The sequence below is a fragment of the Haliotis cracherodii genome, unplaced genomic scaffold, assembly GCF_022045235.1.
Source record: "Haliotis cracherodii isolate W230 unplaced genomic scaffold, xgHalCrac1.p SCAF_19, whole genome shotgun sequence".
NCBI classification, from domain to species: domain Eukaryota; kingdom Metazoa; phylum Mollusca; class Gastropoda; order Lepetellida; family Haliotidae; genus Haliotis; species Haliotis cracherodii.
Genome location: NW_027266274.1, coordinates 10,667,025 through 10,692,333, shown reverse-complemented (window position 1 = coordinate 10,692,333; position 25,309 = coordinate 10,667,025). Strand labels below are relative to the sequence as shown.

General features: G+C 39.9%; 2 protein-coding genes across 3 annotated transcripts in view; both read left to right on the top strand.

Annotated features, from left to right (window-relative positions):
* The window catches only part of LOC139466753 (uncharacterized), a 75,310-nt gene that overhangs the window by 12,498 nt on the left and 37,503 nt on the right, over positions 1-25,309 (top strand). The window contains exon 3 of one of the 2 annotated variants that reach the window (XM_071248418.1): positions 14,235-14,353. In XM_071248418.1, the coding sequence (XP_071104519.1) occupies positions 14,335-14,353 (19 nt within the window). In that variant the 5' untranslated portion in view covers positions 14,235-14,334. Of the gene's footprint in view, positions 1-14,234; positions 14,372-25,309 lie in introns of both variants that reach the window. The other variant, XM_071248417.1, reaches the window with a different exon arrangement.
* Positions 3,804-4,817, top strand: LOC139466596 (uncharacterized). The gene has a single exon (XM_071248187.1). It carries the CDS (start codon positions 3,804-3,806, stop codon positions 4,815-4,817), a length of 1,014 nt encoding a protein of 337 aa, XP_071104288.1.

The following is a 25,309-nucleotide window of genomic DNA, read 5'->3' as shown; positions in this document are numbered from 1 at the left end:
TTCACTGAAATGGATGTATGTTTATTATCCCCCGCCACGAAGTGATGTTTTTCGTCCCTCCTCCCGTCCTTGCCCCCGTCCGTCAGTCACGTTTCGTTTCTGGAGCAGAATTTAAAAAACCCATTAGAGGTATCTTAACCAAACTTGGCACTTAGATAGACCTAGTGGTGAACTGGTGTGGTTGATGCTTTGGGATTTTATAAAAAATATCTTTTTGAGTTTCCGTGGCAACGACTTTGACTTAGACTGAAAATGGCGGTAGTGCTCCTCCCCGACCAGATCTTGAAAACCGTACACTATTTCATCATCAAACTGGGCACACATGTAGGTCTAGTGGTAAACTGGTGCTTTTAAAAGTTTTTGATTTTTGGAAAAGATACATTGCACACAACCGGACATGTCATATTGGCGGGGGATGTGAGTATTTGATGCTTGTTTAAAAAAAGGAAAAGACTGCCACCATATATGACCCTCTAAAATGTTAGTTAAAAACTGTTGGTAAGTTGTAATCTACGCCAAGAAAAAAACATGTATGTAATATCAAAGTACTGTCGTCCTATAAGGCTTGTCGTTGGGCGCATCAATCAAGACCCACTTGTGCATCCGTCTCTGGTGATTGGAGACAAGGTTATGATGGCAACAAACGTCAGGCCCTCCAGATTGTTGCGTCTGATCTTTTATTTATCAAAAAAGAACATCTAGCATTCCCTTTCAATAAAACGATCCCATTCCATTTGAATTCCACATTTCCTTGCCACAGAAATTGATTGCCCCGGCGGAGTTGGAAGTCAGACGAATGTCCCGACTGGCCATTGTAGATTTCACTTGCAGTGAAATTGACAAGGATAAATCTATTTCTGTGTGATTAAACATTAATGAGAGACAAGGTATCATCTGCGTCATAGACGTGAGCCTATTGCATAAATAAGACGGGAACCATTTCACTGCCCGGGAGAATTAACAACTCCGCGTGAACCTTGCATTCTGTTAATTGTATTATACTACTCAAAAAAGGTCTGGATAACGTTTTTTCGTGCTCAACATTTTGACAATTTCACAGAAAAGTCAAAGCATTGTTACGAAAAACGCGACAACCCTGAAGTGGTTTATGAAATATTCATGCATTGTGGAAGTAACATCCGATTCCTGTCCATGTTATCACAATGGTACACAATATCTCTAATCGAAAAGTGAGTTAACGCGTGTGAAGTCATCGTTAGCCAGTTTAAAATATCAAAGGTTGAATATCTGAATACATTACAAATGGCCAGTGGACTATGAAAGCAATCTATTCAGGGACAAACTGTATAGCTGGCATGTTCGACATGTTTACAGACTTCCTGGGTGTGCTGATCTGAGGAGCCCAATACACCAAAGTGGTGCCATACCTGTCTCTCGTGAAGATCCGGGTTATAACTGGTCTCTAGCAACCCAAGCTTATCGTAACCAGATCAGGCTCGCTGACTTGGTTGATGCAGTCATCGTATCCAATTGCGTATCGATGCTCATGATGTCGATCACTGTATTGTCTGGTCCATATTAGATTATTTACAGACCGCCGTCATACAGTTGGAATAGTTCTGGTTGCGGCGTAAAACAACAAACAGACATACAAACAATCAAACCTACGTCGCTAAAAGCCTTCTCCTACATTACGCTGATACACCGTAAAATAAGTTCAATACTTTTCAAAAGCGGCGTGAACTCACTCAATCGATGTAAAACCAGGTGTGAGTGTCTGATAGAACCATTTCTATGCCATGTTTATTCATTACCCTTTATAAAAATCAACATTCCACATTTTGCGATTTCCAATCTTTGCAGCTTAAATCGTTTCACATCTGAAATAAAAGATCAATACGATATTGCATAAACCATTTACATTCAAATACGTTTGCAACGTATCGCATTGCATAGCCTAAAATGCAATATTCCCAAAGTGCCCGTCTTTACACCAAGAGTGAATGAAAAACCCCCGGTTGTAAACAATATTCAGTAAGCGCTTGCGTTAAACGAAAAAAACAACCCAATAAATGTTTCACATTTACACTTCATTGCAAACGGTGCATATATTTATTTACCATATTTTGAAACCTTCTACTCCTCAGGGGACGCTAGAGCATGCTGACATTGTCCCCCCGAAGTAGACATAAAAATCATTTGCTTACATAAAATATATACTTCCCAAGAGCATAACTCAGAGCTGAATTCTATTAAATGCTCCATTATCGATTCATGTTTTTTAAGTTTATAAAGGCCCCTAAACTCTTACCATATTATTATAGGAAGAATCGCTATAAGAGGAATGTCAATATTTGATAGAACCTTCCTACCTTATTGCCTAGGAGCTATTTGGAAAAAATGCAATCGTTTATCGCGAAGTGGAATGTTAATATCCACTAGTTGAAACCTTTTTGCTAGACCGGCACATCAAATATTCATTAAGGTGTGGCCTCGTTTCGCCTCGCTGTTCCAAACAAGTAAATATTTGGAAAGGTCTTAAAATGTTTCTTCACAAAGAGGTATCAATAATGTTAGAGTTAAATATAGAATTCGTAAAGTCAGCCTTAGAGAAAACTGTGATGTGTTTTTTTATCTTTACGCTAAGGTATATAGTGGCGGTGGGGTAGCCTAGTGGTTAAAGCGTTCGCTCGTCACGCCGAAGACCCGGGTTCTATTCCCCACATGGGTACAACGTGTGAAGCCCATTTCTGGTGTCCCCCACCGTGATATTGCTGGAATATTGCTAAAAGCGGCGTAAAACCATACTCACTCGCTTACATGTAGGTTACATAGTGTTTATTATAGTGAGTGAGTGAGTTGGGTTTAAAGCCCCTTTGAACAATATTCCAGTTATATCGCGGCGTGTCAGCTTAATGTTGGAGGAAAGCCCGAAGCGATGGAGGTCTCAGACGTTTACCACTTTGGAGAAAGCCACGAACACTGGTATAGTGCAAGAAACATAATCGCTGCGAACTGGGATTCGAACCCCGATTTTCTTGCGTGCCCAGGGGACAGCACTGTTTTTTGTGTGTGTGCACACGGACACCCGTCATGTCTGTAGAACCTGTTCCAGCCGTCAGTAATCTGCAAAACGAGTGTATGTGATGAAAACTATACAATTTATCGCTTTTCGCTGTAACAATTATTGTATAGAATAACAGTCTAATGGTAAAAAGAGCGATATCGCAACGTGGTGACAATGTGATTATTTATCACAAGACACCATCTGAGTAGAGTCATCAATCACAGGCGTGCGTTCAACACAATGTCACACTGAAGGTCAGCTTGTCTTATATCGAGAGCAGAATAAACAACCGGGCAAGAGACAGCATACACTTGAAAATCATACTTTTCTTTCACTGTGTTCGGTAGTATTGCGACCCCCTTAATTTTTTAATGTCATATATAATATGTATCAAAATATCAAATCTTGTGTTTCACATAATAACAAGGTGTCAGGTTTCTTCCCATGTCAAATTGGTGTAAGACAAGGTGAACATTTGTCACCTTTCCTGTTTGCTTTGTACCTTAATGACCTTGAACAATTTTTATCTGAAAATGACTTTGAAGGACTGCATAATGTAAATAACCTTTTAATAGATTCACTTGAACTGTACATAAAACTTTTTCTCATTTTGTATGCCGATGATACTGTTTTAATGGCCGAAAGCCCAGAAGATTTAAGAAAGTGTCTCACTATATTTGAAGAATATTGTACTATCTGGAAACTTAAAGTCAATGTTGACCAATCGAAAGTTGTTATTTTTGCCAAGCGCTACACAAATAGAGTCTTCAATTTTATGTTAAATGGCTCGATTCTTCATGTTGTTAAAGAATATGTTTACCTTGGTATTTTATTTACAAACACTGGTAGTTTCTGTAAGGCACCAAAGAGACTGACAGATCAGGCATCTAGAGCAATGTACGCTGTATTTCGTAAAATTAGAATATTAGAAATTCCTATTGACTGTCAACTGAAATTATTTGATCAACTTGTTCAGCCAGTATTGTTATATGGATCTGAGGTGTGGGGTTTTGAAAATACTGTTGTCATTGAACGTGTACATCTTAAATTTTGTAAATATATTCTCAAGTTAAAACAGTCAACACCCGATTACATGGTATATGGTGAACTAGGGAGGTATCCTCTCAGCATTTTCATTAAGATAAGAATGATTTCATATTGGTGCAAGCTAACATCATCACAAACTAGCCTTTCTAGTGTAGTATATAAACTTATGTTTCAAATGTCCATTTCAAATCCAGATTACCATTTCCCACTATTAAAAGAAGTAAAATGCATTCTTCAAAATATAGGCTTTAATTACATTTGGCTGTCTCAAACCTTTATTAGTGCCGCATGGTTGAAACAAAATGTGAAACATGTTCTCATTGATAATTTTCTGCAAAAATGGCGAGAATCAAAGGAAAATTCATCTAAAGGTTACTATTATAACATGTTTAAAGAGTTACCATCTCTAGAACCTTATTTACTAGAAGTACCAACCACCTTACGCATCTCTCTTGCTCGTTTTAGAACAGCAAATCATAGATTACCCATTGAAACAGGAAGATGGTATACTATTGTGAGAGAGGAAAGAAAATGTACATTGTGTAAAAATTTTATATGTGATGAAATGCACTTTTTATTAGAATGTCCAAAACTCTCAGAAGTTAGAAACAAGTTTTTGCTTCAATACTACTGTATGTATCCTTCTGCCGTAAAATTCTCTCATTTGATGTCCATTACTTATAAGCCAATTCTATTAAAACTGGCAATTTATATAAGATCATGTATGGAAATGTTCCACTGACATGTTTTCTTCATTGTATCTAATTCCTGTGTTCTATTACATACATGTATCTGTATCACTGCCGTGAACATCATTCTTCATTCTTAAGACGCCATGTTCACGTGACGTGATGTAAACTACATATTGGTATAACGCATGTAATATTGTCCATGCCACCCGTATCAGATACATCACTATAGAGTCATAATTTCTTGTTTGTTTCGTTTTTTAGCCACCATCCATAAATAATCCATTCACCATCTTTGAGAATTTAACACAGGTATTCAGGTATTACTCAATAAGGAATTGGGATCCGCTACATTAATATGACATAGAAAACCTGCTTCCCTTATCTTCCATCAATAGTTCATAAATGTTCGAGTCCATAAGTAATAGTGACATGGCGCGGAGATAAGCGTAATTAGCGGTGTTGAGCATGAAGACGAAAATCCGAGATGTTTCCTGGCTTGTGATGAAACAGACGTGGCCTTTCTGAAATGATGTCCTATTTCCAATCGCAGACGTCTGGGACGTTCATTAGTCAGTGAATGTCTTACGCCAGTCTCGTGAAGTATACTTAGGGCAGCCATCATACTAAAAGATTTCATCACGAGGCAGGATACAGGCCAAATAACCATTGGACGCATAGCTGACACTTCTAATGCGTTTCTTTTTCTATGTTGATGTATGTTTTGTGTTGTGTTTGTTGAACCTTGGTGCAGAGGAAATGCTGAGGGTCGTGTTAGTTATACAGCTTATTCCCAAGAAATGAATGTCTTCTATTGGCCCTTAAAAGCTCAACTGGGACGTGTGTAGTCGTGCCGTGGACTACACAAACTCTATTATTTGGTCCGTATTGATCAATGGCTGCCTTACGTTGTGTTTAAAGATCTTATCAGACAAAGTACGAATGTAGATTCGGTGTGCGCTATTGGAATGGTGTGTCGGTTTACCAAGCACTTTTGTCGCACTGAATGGAAAAGCTGAAACCTTTCGGGGGAACTATTTGTTCGAACGTAAATACAGCCGATTCTAAGAAAAGTGTTACCACTTTGAAGTTTAACAATGTGTAGATCACAAAGGTTACCGCGTGAGTGTTCAAGTTGGCGCAGGATCCACGACTCAACGTGCAGAGCCTAAGGTTGGTTCGAATCCCGAATGGTTGCCATTGGTTAGTCAGGACCATACTGGCTGTGGTTTTCATCAAAGTGGTAACGTCAGAGACCCGCATCACTTTAAGGTTTCCTCCCACACAAAACCTATAAACCATGATATGACGTATAGAAATACTGCCAAAAGAGACATACGATTCACGAGTTCAATAAATTGGTAAATTGAATTCATAAAGATGATTCAAGATTAGACAAATCGTCAGTCCTAACAAAGGTGACTCAGGGTATCAAATAAACACTTCATTCCCTGCTCACCAAAGTTTGCCCCGATCAATCTGATTAATGTAAACTACGGTTATAACGAACTTAAAGGGACCACTAAATTTAGTTCTTAATAACCGTAGTTCGTTATAAGCACATACAAAGCATATATACATCAAATGGACGGGGCCAAAAACAGTTCGTTTTATCCGTCAGTTCGTTAGAAGCGTGTTCGTTATAAACGTAGTATACTGTACTGGTTACACTAACTGGGATGCGTGTGTTTGTTGTTTAACGCCGCACTCAGAAATAAGTCATCTGTCTTAAATAATCAAGTTTGGACCAGGCAATCCTGAAACTGGCAGCATGAAAATCGATCTTCGCAACTGGGGTACGATGACATGCATCAACCAAGTCAGCGAGCCTGACAACCCGATCTCGTTAGTCGCCTCTTACGACAGGCATGGATCGCTAAATATCAATTCTAATCCGGATCTTCACGTTGCTGAAGACCCAGATTATCTCAACTTTATAGAGCATATTCGTTAATGTCACATTATCCAATTATTCCAACGTCAAGACATGAACTACGAATGAGTGAAGAGGTGACTTAGTGAGTGAGTGAATGAGTCCTTGAAACACTGCTCCAGATGACTCTTATAATTAGAATAGAGGTGAAAAATAATACCTGGCAAAAGGTGGCAAATCATCTGGAGGATAAATCTTACATCTGGTCGGTGTCAGCATTGACTGAATCATTTAATCAGATGAAAGGTAATTCCTATACCTGGCCGGTGTCAGCATTGACTGAATCATTTTATCAGATGAAAGGTAATTCCTATACCTGGCCGGTGTCAGCATTGACTGAATCATTTTATCCGATGAAAGGTTATTTCTATATCTGGCCGGTGTCAGCATTGACTGAATTGTTTTATCAGATGAAAGGTAATTCCTATACCTGGCCGGTGTCAGCATTGACTGAATCATTTTATCCGATGAAAGGTAAGTCCTATACCTGGCCGGTGTCTGCATTGACTGAATCATTTTATCAGATGAAAGGTAATTCCTATACCTGGCCGGTGTCAGCATTGACTGAATCATTTTATCCGATGAAAGGTAATTCATATACCTGGCCGGTGTCAGCATTGACTGAATCATTTTATCAGATGAAAGGTAATTCCTATACCTGGCCGGTGTCAGCATTGACTAAACTGATTTATCAGATGAAAGGCAATTCCTATACCTGGCCGGCATCTGCATTGACTGAATTGTTTTATCAGACGAAAGGTAATTCCTATACCTGGCCGGTGTCAGCATTGACTGAATTGTTTTATCAGATGAAAGGTAATTCCTATACCTGGCCGGTGTCTGCATTGACTGAATTGTTGTATCTTCTGGAGGATATTTCGTACATCTGGCCAGTGTCTGCATTGACTGAATCATTTTATCAGATAAAGGTAATTCCTATATCTGGCCGGTGTCTTCATTGACTAAATTGTTTTATCAGACGAAAGATAATTCCTATACCTGGTCGGTGTCTGCATTGACTGAGTTGTTTTTTTCTTTTGGGAGGATAATTCGTACATCTGGCCAGTGTCTGCATTGACTGACAAAAATTATCAGACGAAAGATAATTCCTATACCTGGTCGGTGTCTGCATTGACTGAGTTGTTTTTTTCTTTTGGGAGAATAATTCGTACATCTGGCCAGTGTCTGCATTGACTGACAAAAATTATCGGATAAAGGTAATTCCTATACCTGGCCGGTGTCTGCATTGACTGAATTGTTTTATCAGATGAAAGGTAATTCGTATACCTGGCCTGTGTCGGCATTGATCGAATCATTTTATCCGATGAAGGGTTATCTATGTAACGGGAATAAAGAATGCTTTTGGGCTAGCAGAGGGTGAGGTGGTTCTGACAATATGTTTAGCAGCATTCCTGCAACATTCGTGGCAGAATTCACAAGAAATATGCTTCACACATGATACCTGTGTGGGGAATACACAAATGCTAGTATACGCAGAATCGACGGATACACCAAACAACGTACCTTGCCAATCCAAGACGAAGAGGGACGGTCGGGTAGCCTAGTCGCTCGTCAAGCCGAAGACCCGGGTTCGATTCCCAACATGACTACAATGTGTATAGCCCATTTCTGGTGTCCCTCGCCGTGATATTGCTGGAATGTTGCTAAAAGCGGCGTAAAACTAAACTCAATAAATCACTCACCCAAGACGAAGAATCGAACGATGCAAGCTGCACACCGCAATAGAACCTATTTCAGCTTAAATAGAATACCGGCCTTCATTTGTTACACTTTGGTTTCAAATGTTCATTAACGACATGATTACACGATCATATCTAGAAATAGTTTACAAACACCAACATAAGTGAGTGAGTGAGTTGGGTTTAACGCCGCTTTTAACAGTATTCCAGTGATATCTCGGCGTGTCAGCTTTGTGTGGGAGGAAAGCCCGAAGTGATGCATGTCTCAGACGCAGGGGACGCAACTCTGCACAGCGAATCGCGGCACCTTTGACGACTCGGCTACCCGTGCCCCCCCCCCCCCCCCCCCCCCCCCCCCAACAAGAACAAAAGGATGTTACACAGTACCAACTGTATCGCAAAGCCCGTTTTAATTATCAGGACGTTTTAAGTGGCAACTGCAGTCTGAAACATCAACCTAATGTTTAATAAACTTTGTGAAGTATTATCCTGGTACATGAACAAAAACAGATTGATTTTGACCAAGAATTCGGACACTTATTCAGTTGATGGAAATTACTAATTTTGGAAGAAAAGAAATAAAAATAGTACTCGGAAAAAAGTGTCACTAATGTCGTAAAAATTATGATATCGAAATATACATTGTCTATATCCATGTACAAACGACTCCGTATTTGCGTTTTCTCTTCCGTTTCCATGTCTAATGGACATAGCATCTGTCCGGAGATCCCTGGCCGCGTCCTACCAAGATGGTACTTGTTGTCACCCTGCCTGGCGATCGGTATCAAGGGGATAAAATAAGGACTCGGAGTATACTGTGTCTGAATAGGATATTCATGTTAAACTGCGACATGGCATCTCATTGGGCTAGCACTATAAAACAAGCATTAGTCCGAACTAGTAAAGCATCCACGCACACACATGCATGAACGTCGCGATATAAGTGCTGTAATCTCGGACGCGACGTTAAAACACCATTTCACCTCACCTTCTTAACTTTGTCAGCCAATGGGAAGAAGGAAGATACCTGATGCAGCACAAAGAGAAATGGTACAGTGAAGCATCGGCAGTTCCTAATGTTTTGTGCGATAAGAAAGCATCTCACAATGGTATTGATACTCTCCTAAATCTCATTTACAAAAACATTACCATTATTGTGACTTTCCTGATCAGGAAGTAGCCAAATTATTGCCCCTTTGGGAAACACATTTTACGACAAGAAAATCCGGCGAAGGTTTTTCTCAAAAGAACTCAAATCACAGAAATGCGGTTTTATAAACAGTTAGTATACCGAGTCCTCGTAGATTTTACAGATGTCCAATGTAGTTTTCTTTTCAGACAGAGCATTGTCAGGCTGGTTTGAAGTAGGGAGGTCTATGACATCGTTGTATTAGTATGGCTTACGTCGTAAGGGATTGGCATTTAACGGACGGGACATAGGTATGCATAAATACATGCATCTAAGACCGGCGTCTAGAACACAAAGTGAGGTGTCTCGATAGCCAAAGAGGGCTCCCAAGAAAGAGGAAATTAAGTGTCACCTTTAGTTTACGGCAACTTCCAAAGATCCCTTGTGTCGTCTATCTTACTGCGACCGCTTTCAATTTCTTTCACTAAATCCTTATTCGTCTGGCCATGGTTCTTAGTTAAGCTACCGTTAGCAATAAGCTATCGGTGCTAACCTTATAACTATCATTTATAAAGATTTCTGGACAGTGTGGTCAGGGCTGGCGGGAGGTGACCAGTGGAAGCGCTGGTAGTAATTGCCTCATTAGAATGGACATCCTAACTGGACCTCCCCGATGTTCATTTCCTTTGTCCTGTGATGACCACGAGTGACCAGGGGTCTCGGGACACGCTGACCAATTTTCCAAACCTGACAACGTTACGTGACAAACAGCTTAAGCTTATTAGGGTCTGAGGAATGGCGGCTAGCGTTAATTCAAAGCTGCTGACAAGAGAGTAATGAGTTAACCCAATTTCCAGTGACGTCAGCCACTCGCCGTTATACCTTCTTCAGATAGGCTAGGATTTACGACCCATGAAAGAAGTATTTATAGCATGTGCCTTCCCTGAGTACGTACACTGTTAAAAATGTCGAGGGATACATCAGGTTAACGGGCATTCACAGAATATTTATGGTGTCATTTACCCGCATTTTGTATGTTTCCCAGCCTGCAAATTTCGTAAGATCTACTAAATTACGTTCAAGCAAACAAGTTTCCATATCGATATGGGATGACATTTCAGAATCTGAAACTGTTGGGACATAATCCTTATCCTGCTTTAAAACCTTACATAACTGAAGCTACAAGGGTTGAACAACATTATCTTAGAATAATCTTATTGCTAGGATGACTTTGTGGAACCAAAAAACCAAACCCAGTATTTTACAACTTCGATTATCGTAAATATCAACGTCAACGTCAGAGAACAACACGTGCTCCAGACTCTCAAAGGTAAATTAACGAACCGTGAGTGAAACAATAAAAATCAGTGATGACACCAGGTGTTTGCGTTAAGGGTAAGGAGGGGATCTGTGAGAATCTTAGTGTTAAGATTCCCCCTGCAGAGCCGAAATCACGATCTTTCTCACAAAACGATTTTAGAGTTCTCACTATCGTTAATGTTAAAGGGTAGATTGAAATAATCCTAGTTGTAATATATTTCTTCACGAGGCAATCTTAGCACAACGACTGTCGTAATTGTTGAGATTGTCCTACTCGTAGTGCTAAGATATCTCTGTGGGCCACGTCCTTGTATACTGATGATGATGATGGTGATGATGATGATGATGATGACGACGATGACGACGACGACGATAATGATGATGATGATGATGATGATGATGAGGAGGAGGAGGATTAGGGATCATGAATTTTTGGGGGAAATATTTTATGAAACTGTGTGCTCAGTCTTCACAACAATAAATATATAAGAAAAAAAAATCGTGTTCCCAAACCTTTTTGTTATGTAATTTTGGATGTGTTTACTCGTAAAGCAACGACGTGTCTGTGTTACTATAACGTCACAATGTCAGCATTAACGTATCTTGTGAAGCGAACGGGTCGCTGGTCTGGACAGGAATACTCTGTCGATACAAGTGACGTGTATCGGAAATGTATGTACGGAACAGACAGTAGCTTAAATGGATGATGTACATGACATTTGCAAGTCACTTCACGGATACAAAAAAATCGATAACAATGAATACAAAAGCTATGAAGTCTCCAAACATAGGTTTATGTAAGTATAGGTTCGTAGTTTAGTCATGTCTTTGACAGTACATCAATACAAAATCTAAACCAACGTGAATCGTCACAATAAAATTGACAAAACCGTTTCCATGATCAAAAACTAAATAGCGTCAAAACCTTTTTTCATATTTGTCATTAGGCTCTGCTAAAAACAGAGTCGGTTGTAAGATTCCGACTATATCACAAGCATGTGTTTATAAAACACTATCAAATTGTGAAGGCACTGGGGTTTCGGGAAAGGGTGACCGTATCCAGACCCATCGGGTACCGAGGGCACAAACACATGCAGAGGCACGTCATTTGTTCACCAAAAAGCACACGGCAACATGTTGTACTAACAAATCAAAGAGGTAAATGGTTAATGAAGAAGACCACATGAACACTGTCACATCTTTCTCACAAAACCTTGTTCAAGGTTGAAGTTTAAACCTTTCAGTCAGTCCTATTGCCGTAACAAACTTCAATTATTTTTTATTGTTTTTAACAAATCATGGCTGTGTCTTTTTTGTTCTAAATCACTCAAAGATCTGTATTTCATTCTCCCAACTGACTGTTCTAGTGCTGTTTGATGTCATCTTGAGAGATTTACCGGGACATGACTCTACTGAGATCAGTTTACGTGATTGCTTTTGAAGCTCAAGGAATCTATACCGGGCTGAACTATCTATTAAAACTGATGTTTATAACCGTTTTCAGCCTGTTTTAACTTGTTAAAAGTACTTTAGTCCTCGCCAGTCACAGTGGATCACATACATTCAAAAAGCCTGACAACAAAGACTGACGTATTGATATTTACAATACTCGTTTTCAGCTTAATGTGCTAACCCAGATGTTTTTTCGGCAATAACTGCTGACGAACAATGAGACAAGGGATGTATTGAGACCACCTTAAACCAATGATAAAAAAGTATATTATGTGGTACTGAGAAATATCAATTTCAGTGATACGAGGGGCGTTCAATAAGTTTTGCAAGTCGCAGAATATATTTTGCACTTTTATTTTTCAATATAATCTCCATTCACCTCAATACACTTAATCCATTTGTCCTTCAAGCTTTTAATACCTCTTTTATAGAAATCCGCAGATTGGCTCTCTAACCACGACTCTGTGGCAGACTTTATGTCTTCGTCATCCTGGAAGCGTCTTCCATGTAGGGCAGATTTCATTTGCCGGAACAGGAAATAGTCACTGGGGCTAAGTCTTGGCTATAGGGTGGGTGATTTAACCGCGATTTGGTCTTATATTGAAGTTGCAAAACTTTTTGAACGCCCCTCGTAATAACACTTTTTTGTGTACTTATTAATCTAAGTGTTTCTTGCTGATTGAACTCAGAATTTCAAGGAATATTTGGACGCGTAAAATGTTTGCAAACGTATACTACTCAAGAGAAGTTAAAGAACATGTGATTGGGAATTATTTAACATCTTTTGAGTAGTATTTATTAAGCGAGAACCGTTTTCTTTTTATCGATCATATAAAGTCCACTACAAGACGATCCGTTGTTCCTTTGATTTAAATTTTTAACGTGAACATGTAGTATGGACAGGATTTGTTTTTAAAGTGAGGTGAAATGGGCTAAATGTCGCGTTCAAGATTATTATTGCACTTATATACCGTGTGTGTGTGTGTGTGTGTGTGCGTGCGTGCGTGCGTGCGTGTGTGTGTGTGTGTTTGCGCGCTTGTACTAGTCCGGACTAATGTCGATGTTAGAGTGTTAGGAGAGTATCAATACCATTGTGAGATGCTTTCTTATCGCACAAAACATCAGGAATTGCTGCATCAGGTATCTTCCTTCTTCCCATTGACTGACAAAGAAGGTGAGGTGAAATGGTGTTTTAACGTCCTAGATTACAGCACTTATATCGCGACGTGCATGCATGTGTGTGCGTGGATGCTTTACTAGTTCGGACTAATGCTTGTTTTATAGTGCTAGCCCATTGAGATACCATGCCGCAGTTTAACATGAATACCCCACTGAGACACAGTATACTGACTCCGAGGCGACGAATGCCGACGGGGATGCAGGATGACTCACCTTTTCGCAAACACCTGTTGTGATCACTATTTTATTGTGTGCATATGTTATACGTCTTTAAACTATTTTGTGTATAAGACTATAAGTCATACGTCATCAGATACTTATGTGTCGGCACAATGCAATCCAAGATTATATTGTGTGCAGGACTTACATTATATACGGTTTTAGGAGCGACTTGTATAAAGTATATACGTCCTTATGAATAATACACATCATACTGAATTACGATTGCTGGATATGGAAATAGTATGTGTTGTATATGCCCTGGGTGCATTGTGTCTCTGCTATTCTGTAACCACTACAGTAGACTATGGTTATAACGAATACGCTTATAACGAACTGACGGATATAACGAACTAACATTAGTGGGCTCTTTGGGTTCGTTATAACTGTTGTTTACTGTATTTCAGGATTTTGAATCTCAAAACACATCTGGTTATTCTAATGTGCCAATTCACAAACTGTACCCAATCGTACTAACGGCCAGGCTATCGTCTCACACTGGATGCATGACCTTGACCTACACCTTCTTTCTCCTCAGGTACCTGCTGACATAACTAAAGGGGGATAACGCTCGTTTGAAAACCAACGTTGACCACTCGAAAATATCCCGATGGGGTGAACCAGGCCCGACGCCTAAAATGATCCCTATAGCCCAAGGTGTGTATAGATTGCTAGGTAAGTAAACATATTCATTACTCATCCGTGAAACGTGGTCCTGTGCACAGCGCACAGGTCCCAAATCAAGTGAAGTTAAGCAACGTCGGCCTCGGAGAGTAGTTGGATGGGTGACCACGTTCAGCAGCTTGACTCATGAGAGTGTCTAGGGCTTCGGCCCTGCCCCACACTGAAACACATGTACCACATGTGGTGTCTCCTTAGGCAAGTGACTTTGTTCGAAATGTGTCTCTGTTCACCCAGCAGTGAGTGGGTACCTTCTAGCGCCTCACAGGCAGCTTGGGTTGTATACTCCCCAGGGAGCTGAGAATGAAAATCGAGTGCTCACTGATCCATTGACCGGGGTAATAATAGTGTAGCGCTATGAGCATCCACTCGGTGCATTATAAATGCACTTATTATTTTTATATAGGAAATGGATATTCGTAAACTGAGAAAGGTCATCCGTTGACACCACCATCACCTTGGTCATTTGATCAGCGTGCACTCCAAATACTTTCTCAGCTCCCCAGGGAGTATACAAACTGCCTCTGAGGCAGTAGAAGGTTAACAGTGTCATCCTACGGGTACCAATGTGTGAAGAGAGGCATAATTCGAACAAAGTCACTTGTCTAAGGAGAAGACATATCCTACACGACCGTGCTTCAGTATAGGGCAAGACCGAAGCACTAGCAACTCTCATGTGTCCTGATGTCGAACACGATCACCCATCCAACCACTCTCCGTAACCAACGTTTCTTAACCTCTCTTGACTTCTCTCACCACTCCCGTTTAATAACAATACTCCAATATTTAACGGTGTTAAATAACATCACGTGTGAACGGGACTACTTGGGGCATCAATTATTCATAAAGACAGTATGCGGACTCCCACTTCTGTGGGGTTGTAGTGGAGGCTCCGTTGCATAAACTCTTAGAACATAATACGGTAATTAACGAAGCTACATGTCGAACAGCATTTATCGCCGAGTCTACTTACGACCTTGAACTTTGTGTTGTAAATGAGAGTAGCCCCCCTTGGGCAAAGGTGACATTCGTTAGAATTGTCAGCTGGATCAGTTTCATGTCGTAAATCTCCCGTGCTCCGAAAATGAACAGATGGTGTAGCTTAACGGTAATTACAACCAATTTCAAAACAGATGAGCCATCTGCTGACCCGTTTGAAATCACATATCAAACATGACATGACGCGAAGAGTCAGTCGTCTCGTAGGCTCCCCTCACCAACACTAAAACGAGTCTGAAGCTAGCGTCGGCATGTTACCGTTTCTTATATAGATCTCGATAACATGGCCACTTTCTGGCAAGGTTGAGTAGGGTTTAACGCCGCTTTTAACAGTATTCTAGTTATATCGCGGTGTGTCAGCTTAATGTGTGAGGAAAGCCCGAGGTAATACAGGTCTACTACGTTTACCACTTTGGTGAAACCTACGAGCACGGGTATGGTGCTGAAAAACCTAGAAACATAATCTGGGCGAACCGGGATCCGAACCCACAACCAAAGGTTTCTGGCATGCCATCTTTGTGAAGCTATACGAGATAAGAACAGCGATCTGGATATCGCGTTTTCATTAGAGGGGCACAACTCGTGAACTACACGAGGTGGCGCAAGGGTCGAGCCAGGAAAAGTGGCCTTGATGTGGCAAGGGTATAGACTAGAGTTTGATAGGCTAGAAGACACGCTTGCCTCGGGAAGATGGACGCTTGCCATAAACCTCTGAAACCAGTGCCGTAGCCAGCCCGGGGAACCCCCTAGATTTTTGGGGACAAGTGATACTTGGACAAATCCCCCCCCCCCCCCTTGTGTAACAAGATGATTTCAATATTCAACATCTGTTACATCATCAAACAAAAACGTAATGCAGTATTAAATATGACAGTATATCAATTTTCTAACCGTACATGCCCAGCAATTGCACAACAAGTCTTGAAGATAAAAATATGAAATGACACATCAACAAACATGAAACCCCTCGTTAAGGATAACTTCCTGATACGAAAGTCTGGTTTCTTCTTTTACACATTCGTCATCCTCAACGCCTGTTTTTAGAAGGCAGTCACATTAGGATTAAGTTTCTAATGGACTTCTGTGTAGATGATGTTGTTACAGACGTCGCAGGTGGCCCACGGGCAGGATGCTGATGGACATGCCCTGTTGATATTTGATATTTTCCATTTTATCCCTCCCCATACAAACCCCCTCACTCCAAACACATTAAGTCGCCATTAGAAGGAGTTGGTGTTTTATAAATGATAAAATTTCAATTACCACACTTTACACTGAACCAACATTAACCAGACAGGCCCTCGCTAATAAATGGTATGAGCTTACAAGTTTCCATGTTTACAAAGCAATGTTGACATTCCTGTGTTTTAGTTGAACAATTGACTTGCCTTTGCAGGTGTTTGTGCCGCCTATATGGTGCAGGATCTATGTACACTCGCCTTTTTCGCGAACACTTGGAAACATCACTCTTCGGTAGTGATACATAAACACATGCTTGTTATATAGTCGGAATCGTACAATGGACTTTACTTTTAGCAGATATTTCTTATGATTAAGGAAATTGTTTTATGACATGTAGGTATTCTTACCGTCGACCGTTCATTGTATCACTGTATATGTCCATGTCTCTGACAAACAGACAATTTGTCTATATATGCTTCATTCTTTCACTGGGGCGGTCGGTTAGCCTTGTGGTTAAAGCGTTCGCTCGTCACGCCGAAGACCCGGGTTCGATTCCTGACATGGGTACAATGTGTGAAGCCCATTTCTGGTGTCCCCCGCCGTGATATTGCTGGAATATTGCTAAAAGCGGCGTAAAACCGTACTCACTCACTCACTCACTCACTCACTCATTCTTTCACTAATTGCGTGTGGGTATATATTCACCTTTGATATTCCGGCATCCTTTCGATGATGTAAACGTCTCTGTGTATACCTATCTAAATATAACTATCCATCGCCCATTGTTCCTTTAATGAACACAAGGGTAGGGAAGGGATCATCAATTGTTTTAGGGATACTTTTATGAAACAGTATGCCCAGTCTTCACGACAAAGAAAACATACCAAACCATATCCATGACAGTTATCCATTTATCTCAATAACGCTTTCCTTCTAAAAGCCATCTGTCTCAGTATCTATTATATGTATCTATCTTTCCATCAAAGACCATCCTCAAATCCACCTGTTATCTATTTATCTCAATATATTTATTTATTTTTATGTACGTGCACACATAATCAATTTAAGGTATCCATTAACCCATATTTACCAAATTTCATACCTTTTTTCTTATGTGTAATTTCATGTCGCCCTGTCATTGTCCGTTTACTACAATAATCATATCGTAATTATATCCGTAAATAGCTACCTTCTATAATTGCCACCCAACAGGCAGGACGACCGCCACGTGAGTGCTGACCGCATTATTAGGTCCGGAAAGGCTATCAAAAGAGGTGACGTTTATCCCTTACAATGTTCAGTACCTTGACAATACCTTGTCTCAATATGTTGTGATGATTATGAATCACTTATGGCTTTAAAGTTACAACCTTCGCGGGTTTGCAGAGGAAAAACTTAACAAATTATTTTTGTTTAAGAAAAGCTGAAATTATCTGAAAAGGGCATATGTGATAGGGCGGAGGGTTGACACACGGGTCATAGTATTCATTCGTCACACATTGGATGGCTATTCACACATGGGCACACCGTTTGAAGCCGATTAATGCTGGAACCAGTTGCCATTTGGCTGGAATATTGCTAAAAGAGGGCAAATATCATATTCACGCAGGTTACAATGTGCGCTTTTGTGAGATGTTATTTGGCATAATGGACTACAACTAAATACCAATATCGTATGAATTCACGGAAAGAATCAATTCTATCTAGTCTCATTTTTGTGGCAGTTGGGACAGCGTGGTCAGGTTCTGTGACGTTTAATGCAAACTGTGTCAATGGCGGGCGCTACCTTTAGGACAGGACATGCCTGTCTTTATCGCGAACACTCGATGGTATCACTGAAATCAGTGCTCAATTCATATAATTTTCACGTCTATTTTTCCCGAAATAAACAGATTCCGCACGCCCAATGGAACCTGTTTGGGAGACAGGTCATTCTCTGGTGTTGACGTTGTATAATTGTTTACTGCGTATCATCGTGCCCCGATGGTGTTGAGCATGTTTTCAGTCTCTGGTTTGCCTACTCCAGTATCAACATCTAGGGCCCATCGCGATACATTCAAATATTGCTACAGTGTTTAACATTCACTCACTGACTTAAAAAAGATTATTTGTTCATTGGCCTTGTTCGTGAAGACTTCGAATTCAGGACTTCATCGTGAAACAAGACTTCAGGTACGACACTAAAAACAGCGGTGTTTCAATTCACCTACAGCATGTTGCCGTTGGATTCGGTATGTTATTAATGCGTAACATGCAACAGAACTACACAATAGTATACAAGCAAATCAAAGTGAAAACATCGGACTCCAGTTTTGCAATGTCTGCATCGGTTTAGACCCTTATCAGAGAACATATAATTCGCTTTATATAAGTCCTTGCTTTCAAGGAGTGTCACAGTTTCATCAATATGTAGGTTGACCGTTATTGATTTCATATGGTAGGCAGCATAACAAGATAAGGCCGAAACGTCTTTAAATCCAAAGAATTATGACACAAGGACAATTTGCAATGGAACACGCTGTCAACTTATGGAGATGAAGTGTACACAATGCATTTTGGTTATAGAGAATGAACAAGTAAATATATAGTTAAGGTGCTAGAATAATGACAAGTAAAAGTTATATTAACTCTAGGTTGTAGAATAAGAACAAGTAAATATATTATCTTGGTTATAGAATATGAACAATTAATATAAAATTTTAGGTTATAAATTAAGAACAAAAAATTATACGCTCTAGGTTATAGAATAACAGAAGTAAATATAATCTCTACGAAATAGAATAAAAACAAGTAAATATAATATCTATGTAATAAAATAAGAACAAGTAAGTGTAATATCTACAGAAAAGAATAAGAACAGGTATGTATCAAGTCTATGTTATAGAACAAGAACAAGATATTATAAACTCCAGCAATATAATAATTACAAGTCTAAGATCTTAAGAACAAGTAGATATAGACCCGTGGTTATAGAGTAATTGCAAGTAAATACAAACTCTAGGTTGTAAAAAAAGAACAAGTAAATATAAACCTTACGTACATGTAATAGATTAAGAACAAATATATGTTATCCCTGTGTTATATAATATGAACAAGTAACTATAAAACTATACATGATACAATAATCCAGTTTCAAACGAGTCAGCATCCAGAAGGCACTTGGAATAACTCAAACAGCCAACTTCCTGCTTGTATTCCGATTCGAAGACGTTTCCAATACATTATCCCAACAAATGTAAAAACACTGTGCTCGTGGAGGAGGCAGCTCGCGATGCAATTACAATACGATCACCCGTCATAGTTGGACGTGCTCTTGATGGTGGAAATTAATTCATATTCTTCCTCTGTTAGATTAGCTGCGTGCAATGGAACAGCTCACCGAACCATCAGAAGGGCGGTTCATTTAGTCAGACCCAACTATTCAGTAATTACGGTCTCATATCTAAATTGGTCTGCACAACAACAGGATATTTCGCCTAAATTAATTTCCGTATTTGTTGAAAATTTGGGTCAGGGAGGGTTTTAATCACATTCTGGGTTATTTCAGTGTCTTGATAGTGGCACAGCGGTTGGTATTTAATTTGGTACTTTTTTGCCCCGGTAAATATTTTGTTGTTGTGAATTTGGTATCTCGATTTCAAGACTATATAGTAGTGTGGCATTTGTGTCCTTCATTTTTTTCTACTACCTTATAATTAGGTCAAATGTGACCATGACATATATATCAATAGTCAGATTGACACATACGAGCGTGAAGATACGAATTATGTATCTTCAGCAACCAATGCTTGTTGTAAAAGGCAACTAACGGGATCGGGTGGTCAGGTTTGCCGAACGGGTTGATGCATGTCATCGTATTCTAATTGATGGATGCTCAAGATGTCAATCATTGGATTGCCTGGTCCAGACTCGATTATTTACAGACCGCCGCCATATAGCTGGAATATTGCTGAGACGGCTTTAAGCAATACTTAAACAAAGTCGGACACATAGGAGAGTGTTATCGATGAATATGTGTTTTACGTGTAGATTTGAAACCGCTAAATTGAATGTCGATCAGAATGTGGTTTCAAATTGAGGTTTCAAATGATACGTGAGCGCTGTCAGTTGTGGTTATGAAAACGAAGACACCAAGTTTAATGATGGCTCATCAACGACCATATGTCCACCCATCTCTGAAGTAAAGGGCAGCCTCGTCCGACTGAAGGCCCGGGTTCGAATCCCTACAGGTGTGGCGTCTTTGTGTGAGGTCACTATTGAGAGAAGTGACTGAATTGGAGTGGGGGGTCACGCACGTTTACCTGGTTGATTGCGTGTCATCGAACTCCTACGGCACCGGACGTTGCTCACAACATTATCCAACAGTTTGACTGGCCTTGGCACAATTATTTTCACGACTCCATGTTATAGCTGGGATATTGCTAATTGTGGCAAAACATTCCATGACTTCACCACGAACACCCTTCGAGTAAAGAAACAAAACATTCCATGACTTGACCATGAACACCTTTCGTGTAAACAAACAAAACATTCCATGACTTGACCATGAACACCCTTCGAGTAAGGAAACAAAACATACCATGACTTGACCATGAACACCCTTCCTGTAAACAAACAAAACATTCCATGACTTGACCATGAACACCCTTCCTGTAAACAAACAAAACATACCATGACTTGACCATGACCACCTTTCCTGAAAAAAACAAAAACATACCATGACTTGACCATGAACACCCTTCCTGTAAACAAACAAAACATTCCATGACTTGACCATGAACACCCTTCCTGTAAACTTGACCATGAACACCCTTCCTGTAAACAAACAAAACATACCATGACTTGACCATGAACACCCTGCCTGTAAACAAACAAAACATTCCATGACTTGACCATGAACACCTTTCGTGTAAACAAACAAAACATTCCATGACTTGACCATGAACACCCTTCGTGTAAACAAACAAAACATACCTTGACGTGACCATGAACACCCTTTGTGTAAACAACCAAAACATACCAGAATTGAATACCTTGAACATCCTTTGTTTAATTTAAGACTGAAAACGGTTCGAAGCAACGAAACGTCTTTCCACGCGTGTACATTGTTGTCCACTTAAACTTGTAAGATGGTTTTAGTGCATTCATGTGATTGTGGCTGTTATAGGACTCCCATGACTTTCAAATTGATAATGTTCCCGTGAGATGCGCGCTTAAATGGATATTCACATTATATAATCTAGTTCCTCTTTGTGCAGGGCCGTGGTATCAAATTGAAACGATCCAAATCGATTTTAAATGGATAATCTAGAAACCATCATCGCTTTAATTATCTGGTGTCTACGTGCTTACCCTAATGCATTCACAAAGCATTGCTATGTATTTCCAAGAACACATCTCATGCCGGCAATTGGGGCCATTCAACACTGGAAATGCTCCCAAACAGTGAATCAGAGATCCTTGTGTGTCCATGTGATATCCCTGCATGCAGGAAATCAATACTGTAGGGAAGGAGTCAGTTTTGCACTATTTATATAGGTTCTGAACACCGTCACATGCCTTCTGTGTGAAGATTGAGCTAGAGATTGACCAGTTGACCCAGTCAGCAGAAGCAGGCGATCGTCCAACTCATCATCCATTTCCTTCATGAAGGATCTCATCAATTGGGCGGTACAAAAGTTGGAATCTATTCATATGACGTTTTAGTGAAAAGGGGAGGTGGCGCAATGAATAAAGTGTTTGCTGATGTCCCCTAAATCACTGGGTCGACTCCCAATATGGATGCCTCCTTGGTTTCTCGACCCATACTTCCAACATGGTATAAACACTTAATACGCAACACTTCATTTTTGTTGTTTGTTGGTTGATTGCAATATTCCAACTATATGAAGGCGGCCTGTAAATAAGCGATCCCGATAAACCTGTGATTGATACAATGAGCATTGATCTAGGCAGTTGGGATACGACGACATGCATCAACCGAGTCAGCGAGCTTGATCACACGATCCCGTTCGTCGCCTCTCACTAATCATTTTACGAAGCTAATCTAAGAATACTTGGTAAATCATTTTGTTCATATTTATAATTGTGCTTGTTTAGTTACCTTCTAGGCATCTCTTCCCTGATCAGGTTAAGAACTGAGGTCACGTCCATAAAAGCACGACATCATTTAAAGTATACAAGACAGCCGGTGAAGAGTTTGAAAGTAATAAAAGCGACACAACCTTTTCTATATTCATAACAATTCTCTGACAAAAGCAAAGACGAGTGTACGATGCCGACGGTGTCGTGAGCAAGGTCCATGAATCACTATCAAATAGCGATGACACCAGGTGTTCGCGAAAAGCCTATCCTGTCCCACCGGTGGCACCCGTCACAAACACATGCAAAGGCAAGTAAATTGTTTACCTAATTTAAACATGGGCGCATATGGTACAAGTCAAAATAGGGAATAGCATCAAAGATATTTTTTGTCAGCGCTGCGTCAAATTTAGAAACGTCATCAACATGCTCACCACAAAACGTTTTGAATGCTCTAATGAGGTCTTGAATTTTGTAACGTGGATCAAACAAATCTTTAGGAAATCTTCATGGAAAGAGCACGGTCGACTTGTACCTCCAAAGTTGTGACATGTAGACACCAAAGGCTGGAGCTGCTCCAATATTGCTCGACATGAAGGCAAAGTTGACTGCTGGAAAGTTAAAGTCGTCCCTCTTGTGGGAAGTATTTTGTCACTCTGAATCTTCATGCATGGATGTAAATACCAGACGAGGCCGTCTCAGTGGTCTCCTTTATTTCCAGTTCATGTGGGTAATTCAGTGAAAGGGAATTGGCTTCATGGTTACCTGAAGCTTAAGTTAAACGTCTTGGACAAATTACCTTGTTTTGACCTTGCAAATCCAAGCAGACAGTCTGACTCGTATGCATAAAGAAACAGATCAGCAAGAAGGGGAGCACAATAATTATCAGTGACCATGGGGATACATACTTCTTGCCTTAATGCCTCATCCCCCAAATTTTATATATATGTTTTAATGAGGCAAACATTTCACATATTATTTTCTCAGTAAACTTCACATGGCATGTGCTTCATTTTAGACAAATTGGTCTGAACCTCTGAAGATAGGTATGTAATTATATCTATGGGGACCACGTTCAGCAACAAATGCCCCATGGATCAAGGAATTAAGTTTTTCCTTCAGTTGATTATGTGGGACAGTGGTGTGCGAAATTAAATAAGCAAATGTTTTGACAGAACCGAACTTGGTTCTTTGCTGAGATACCAAACTTTCAAACACATCCTTGGAAGTTTTGCGAAATACACGTAGTATTAATTCCGCTTGCCTCAAATACGTTCTGTGAATGTAAAGAAAGCCCTTCCTTGACACTCTTCATGATTATGGTTAATCTTTGAGACAGAGATTTGGTGGTACGTTCGGTAGATCCCGCAATATCTCTCATTGTACGGTTTGTATGGAGCTTTGGAATCCAGTACAAGGTGCATATGTCTTCAGGTTTTAGAGTGAAGTCCAGTATTGATAGATCTGACACTGGTTTGGGCAGATTCCAACCTTAGATAACATAAAAGAATGTATGTTTAGGGTTTGGATCTCTTTTTGTATTTTCTTAAATCGAAAGATTCTCCCAAGTGCCTTCACACATGTAGTGAGAACTGTAACAGAAAGTGACGCAAACTGTTCAAACTCTGTACTAAGTTTCTTTTCCAAATCGACAATCGATCTTAATTTCAACCAATTTGTAATCCTTGACAAAGTACAACCTACTGTAGAACCTCAAGTTACAAGTTACATTTGCCTCGTAAACTAGTGTTTCACGAGACAACGTATGTAGGCATTATAAAGGTCGCAACAGACCACAGCGAAATATATTCTGCATGAAGATTTATTCCGACATTGTAATTTCATCCACATTTACTTTCAGACGTGAGATTTCTATTTTTAATGTTCATCCGTGATTTATGTGACAGTAAATTGAAAATAATTGCCATCGAAAAAATTAATAGCTTACCGGCCATTCCTACTAATCGGGTCTAGTTTTTTCTCACAACCTACGAAAAAGAGTAAATTGTTATTTAAACCCTGAACACGTAACATATCTTTTTTCAAACGCATATCCTGAATAGGTGCCAAAACTATTGAAAGGGTTCGTACTCCGCGACTAAAGATAAATTTGGTTCATTATCACGAGGACTGCCAATGGGGTTTTGTAGTGATGATAATTTCGGCCATGTCAGACCTGTAGACAACTCGTGGTATCCATTTTAACCAATGACTTATAGTTCAACAATTCGCTGTTGCGAAGTGTTTAATCAAGGCGGTTTGGACTCGAGCAGTTGATTGTATGATTAATGGGGCAGAATATTACTGCAGGCAGTGGAACCCTGTATAGCCGCTGTTGATTTGTACGTAATTGTACCAATTTTCCCAACGTTTCCTTGCAAGGACGCTCCCACTGACAGCGGTACTCGACGGTTAACGCAAAAAGCGAATCGAAGCACAGATTGGAATACGAATTTATGGATTATTTATTAAGGACACTTGCTCACTAATGTCACGCTTTTTATGATTCTTTGAAGTTTGTTTTTTTTATGATGAAAGTGTTTCGTGTATCATACACGTAAACAAAGGGGGACATATTCAGCAAAGGGTATCTTTAAAGAAAATACTATTTCATTTCCTTGTTCTCTGGACACCTTTTAACACAAGTAAATGGTTAACACATAGTTGTTG

What these genes read in the sequence shown, in the direction of transcription:
- LOC139466596 (XM_071248187.1), top strand. Translation starts at nt 3,804, where the DNA reads ATGTTAAATGGCTCGATTCTTCATGTTGTTAAAGAATATGTTTACCTT.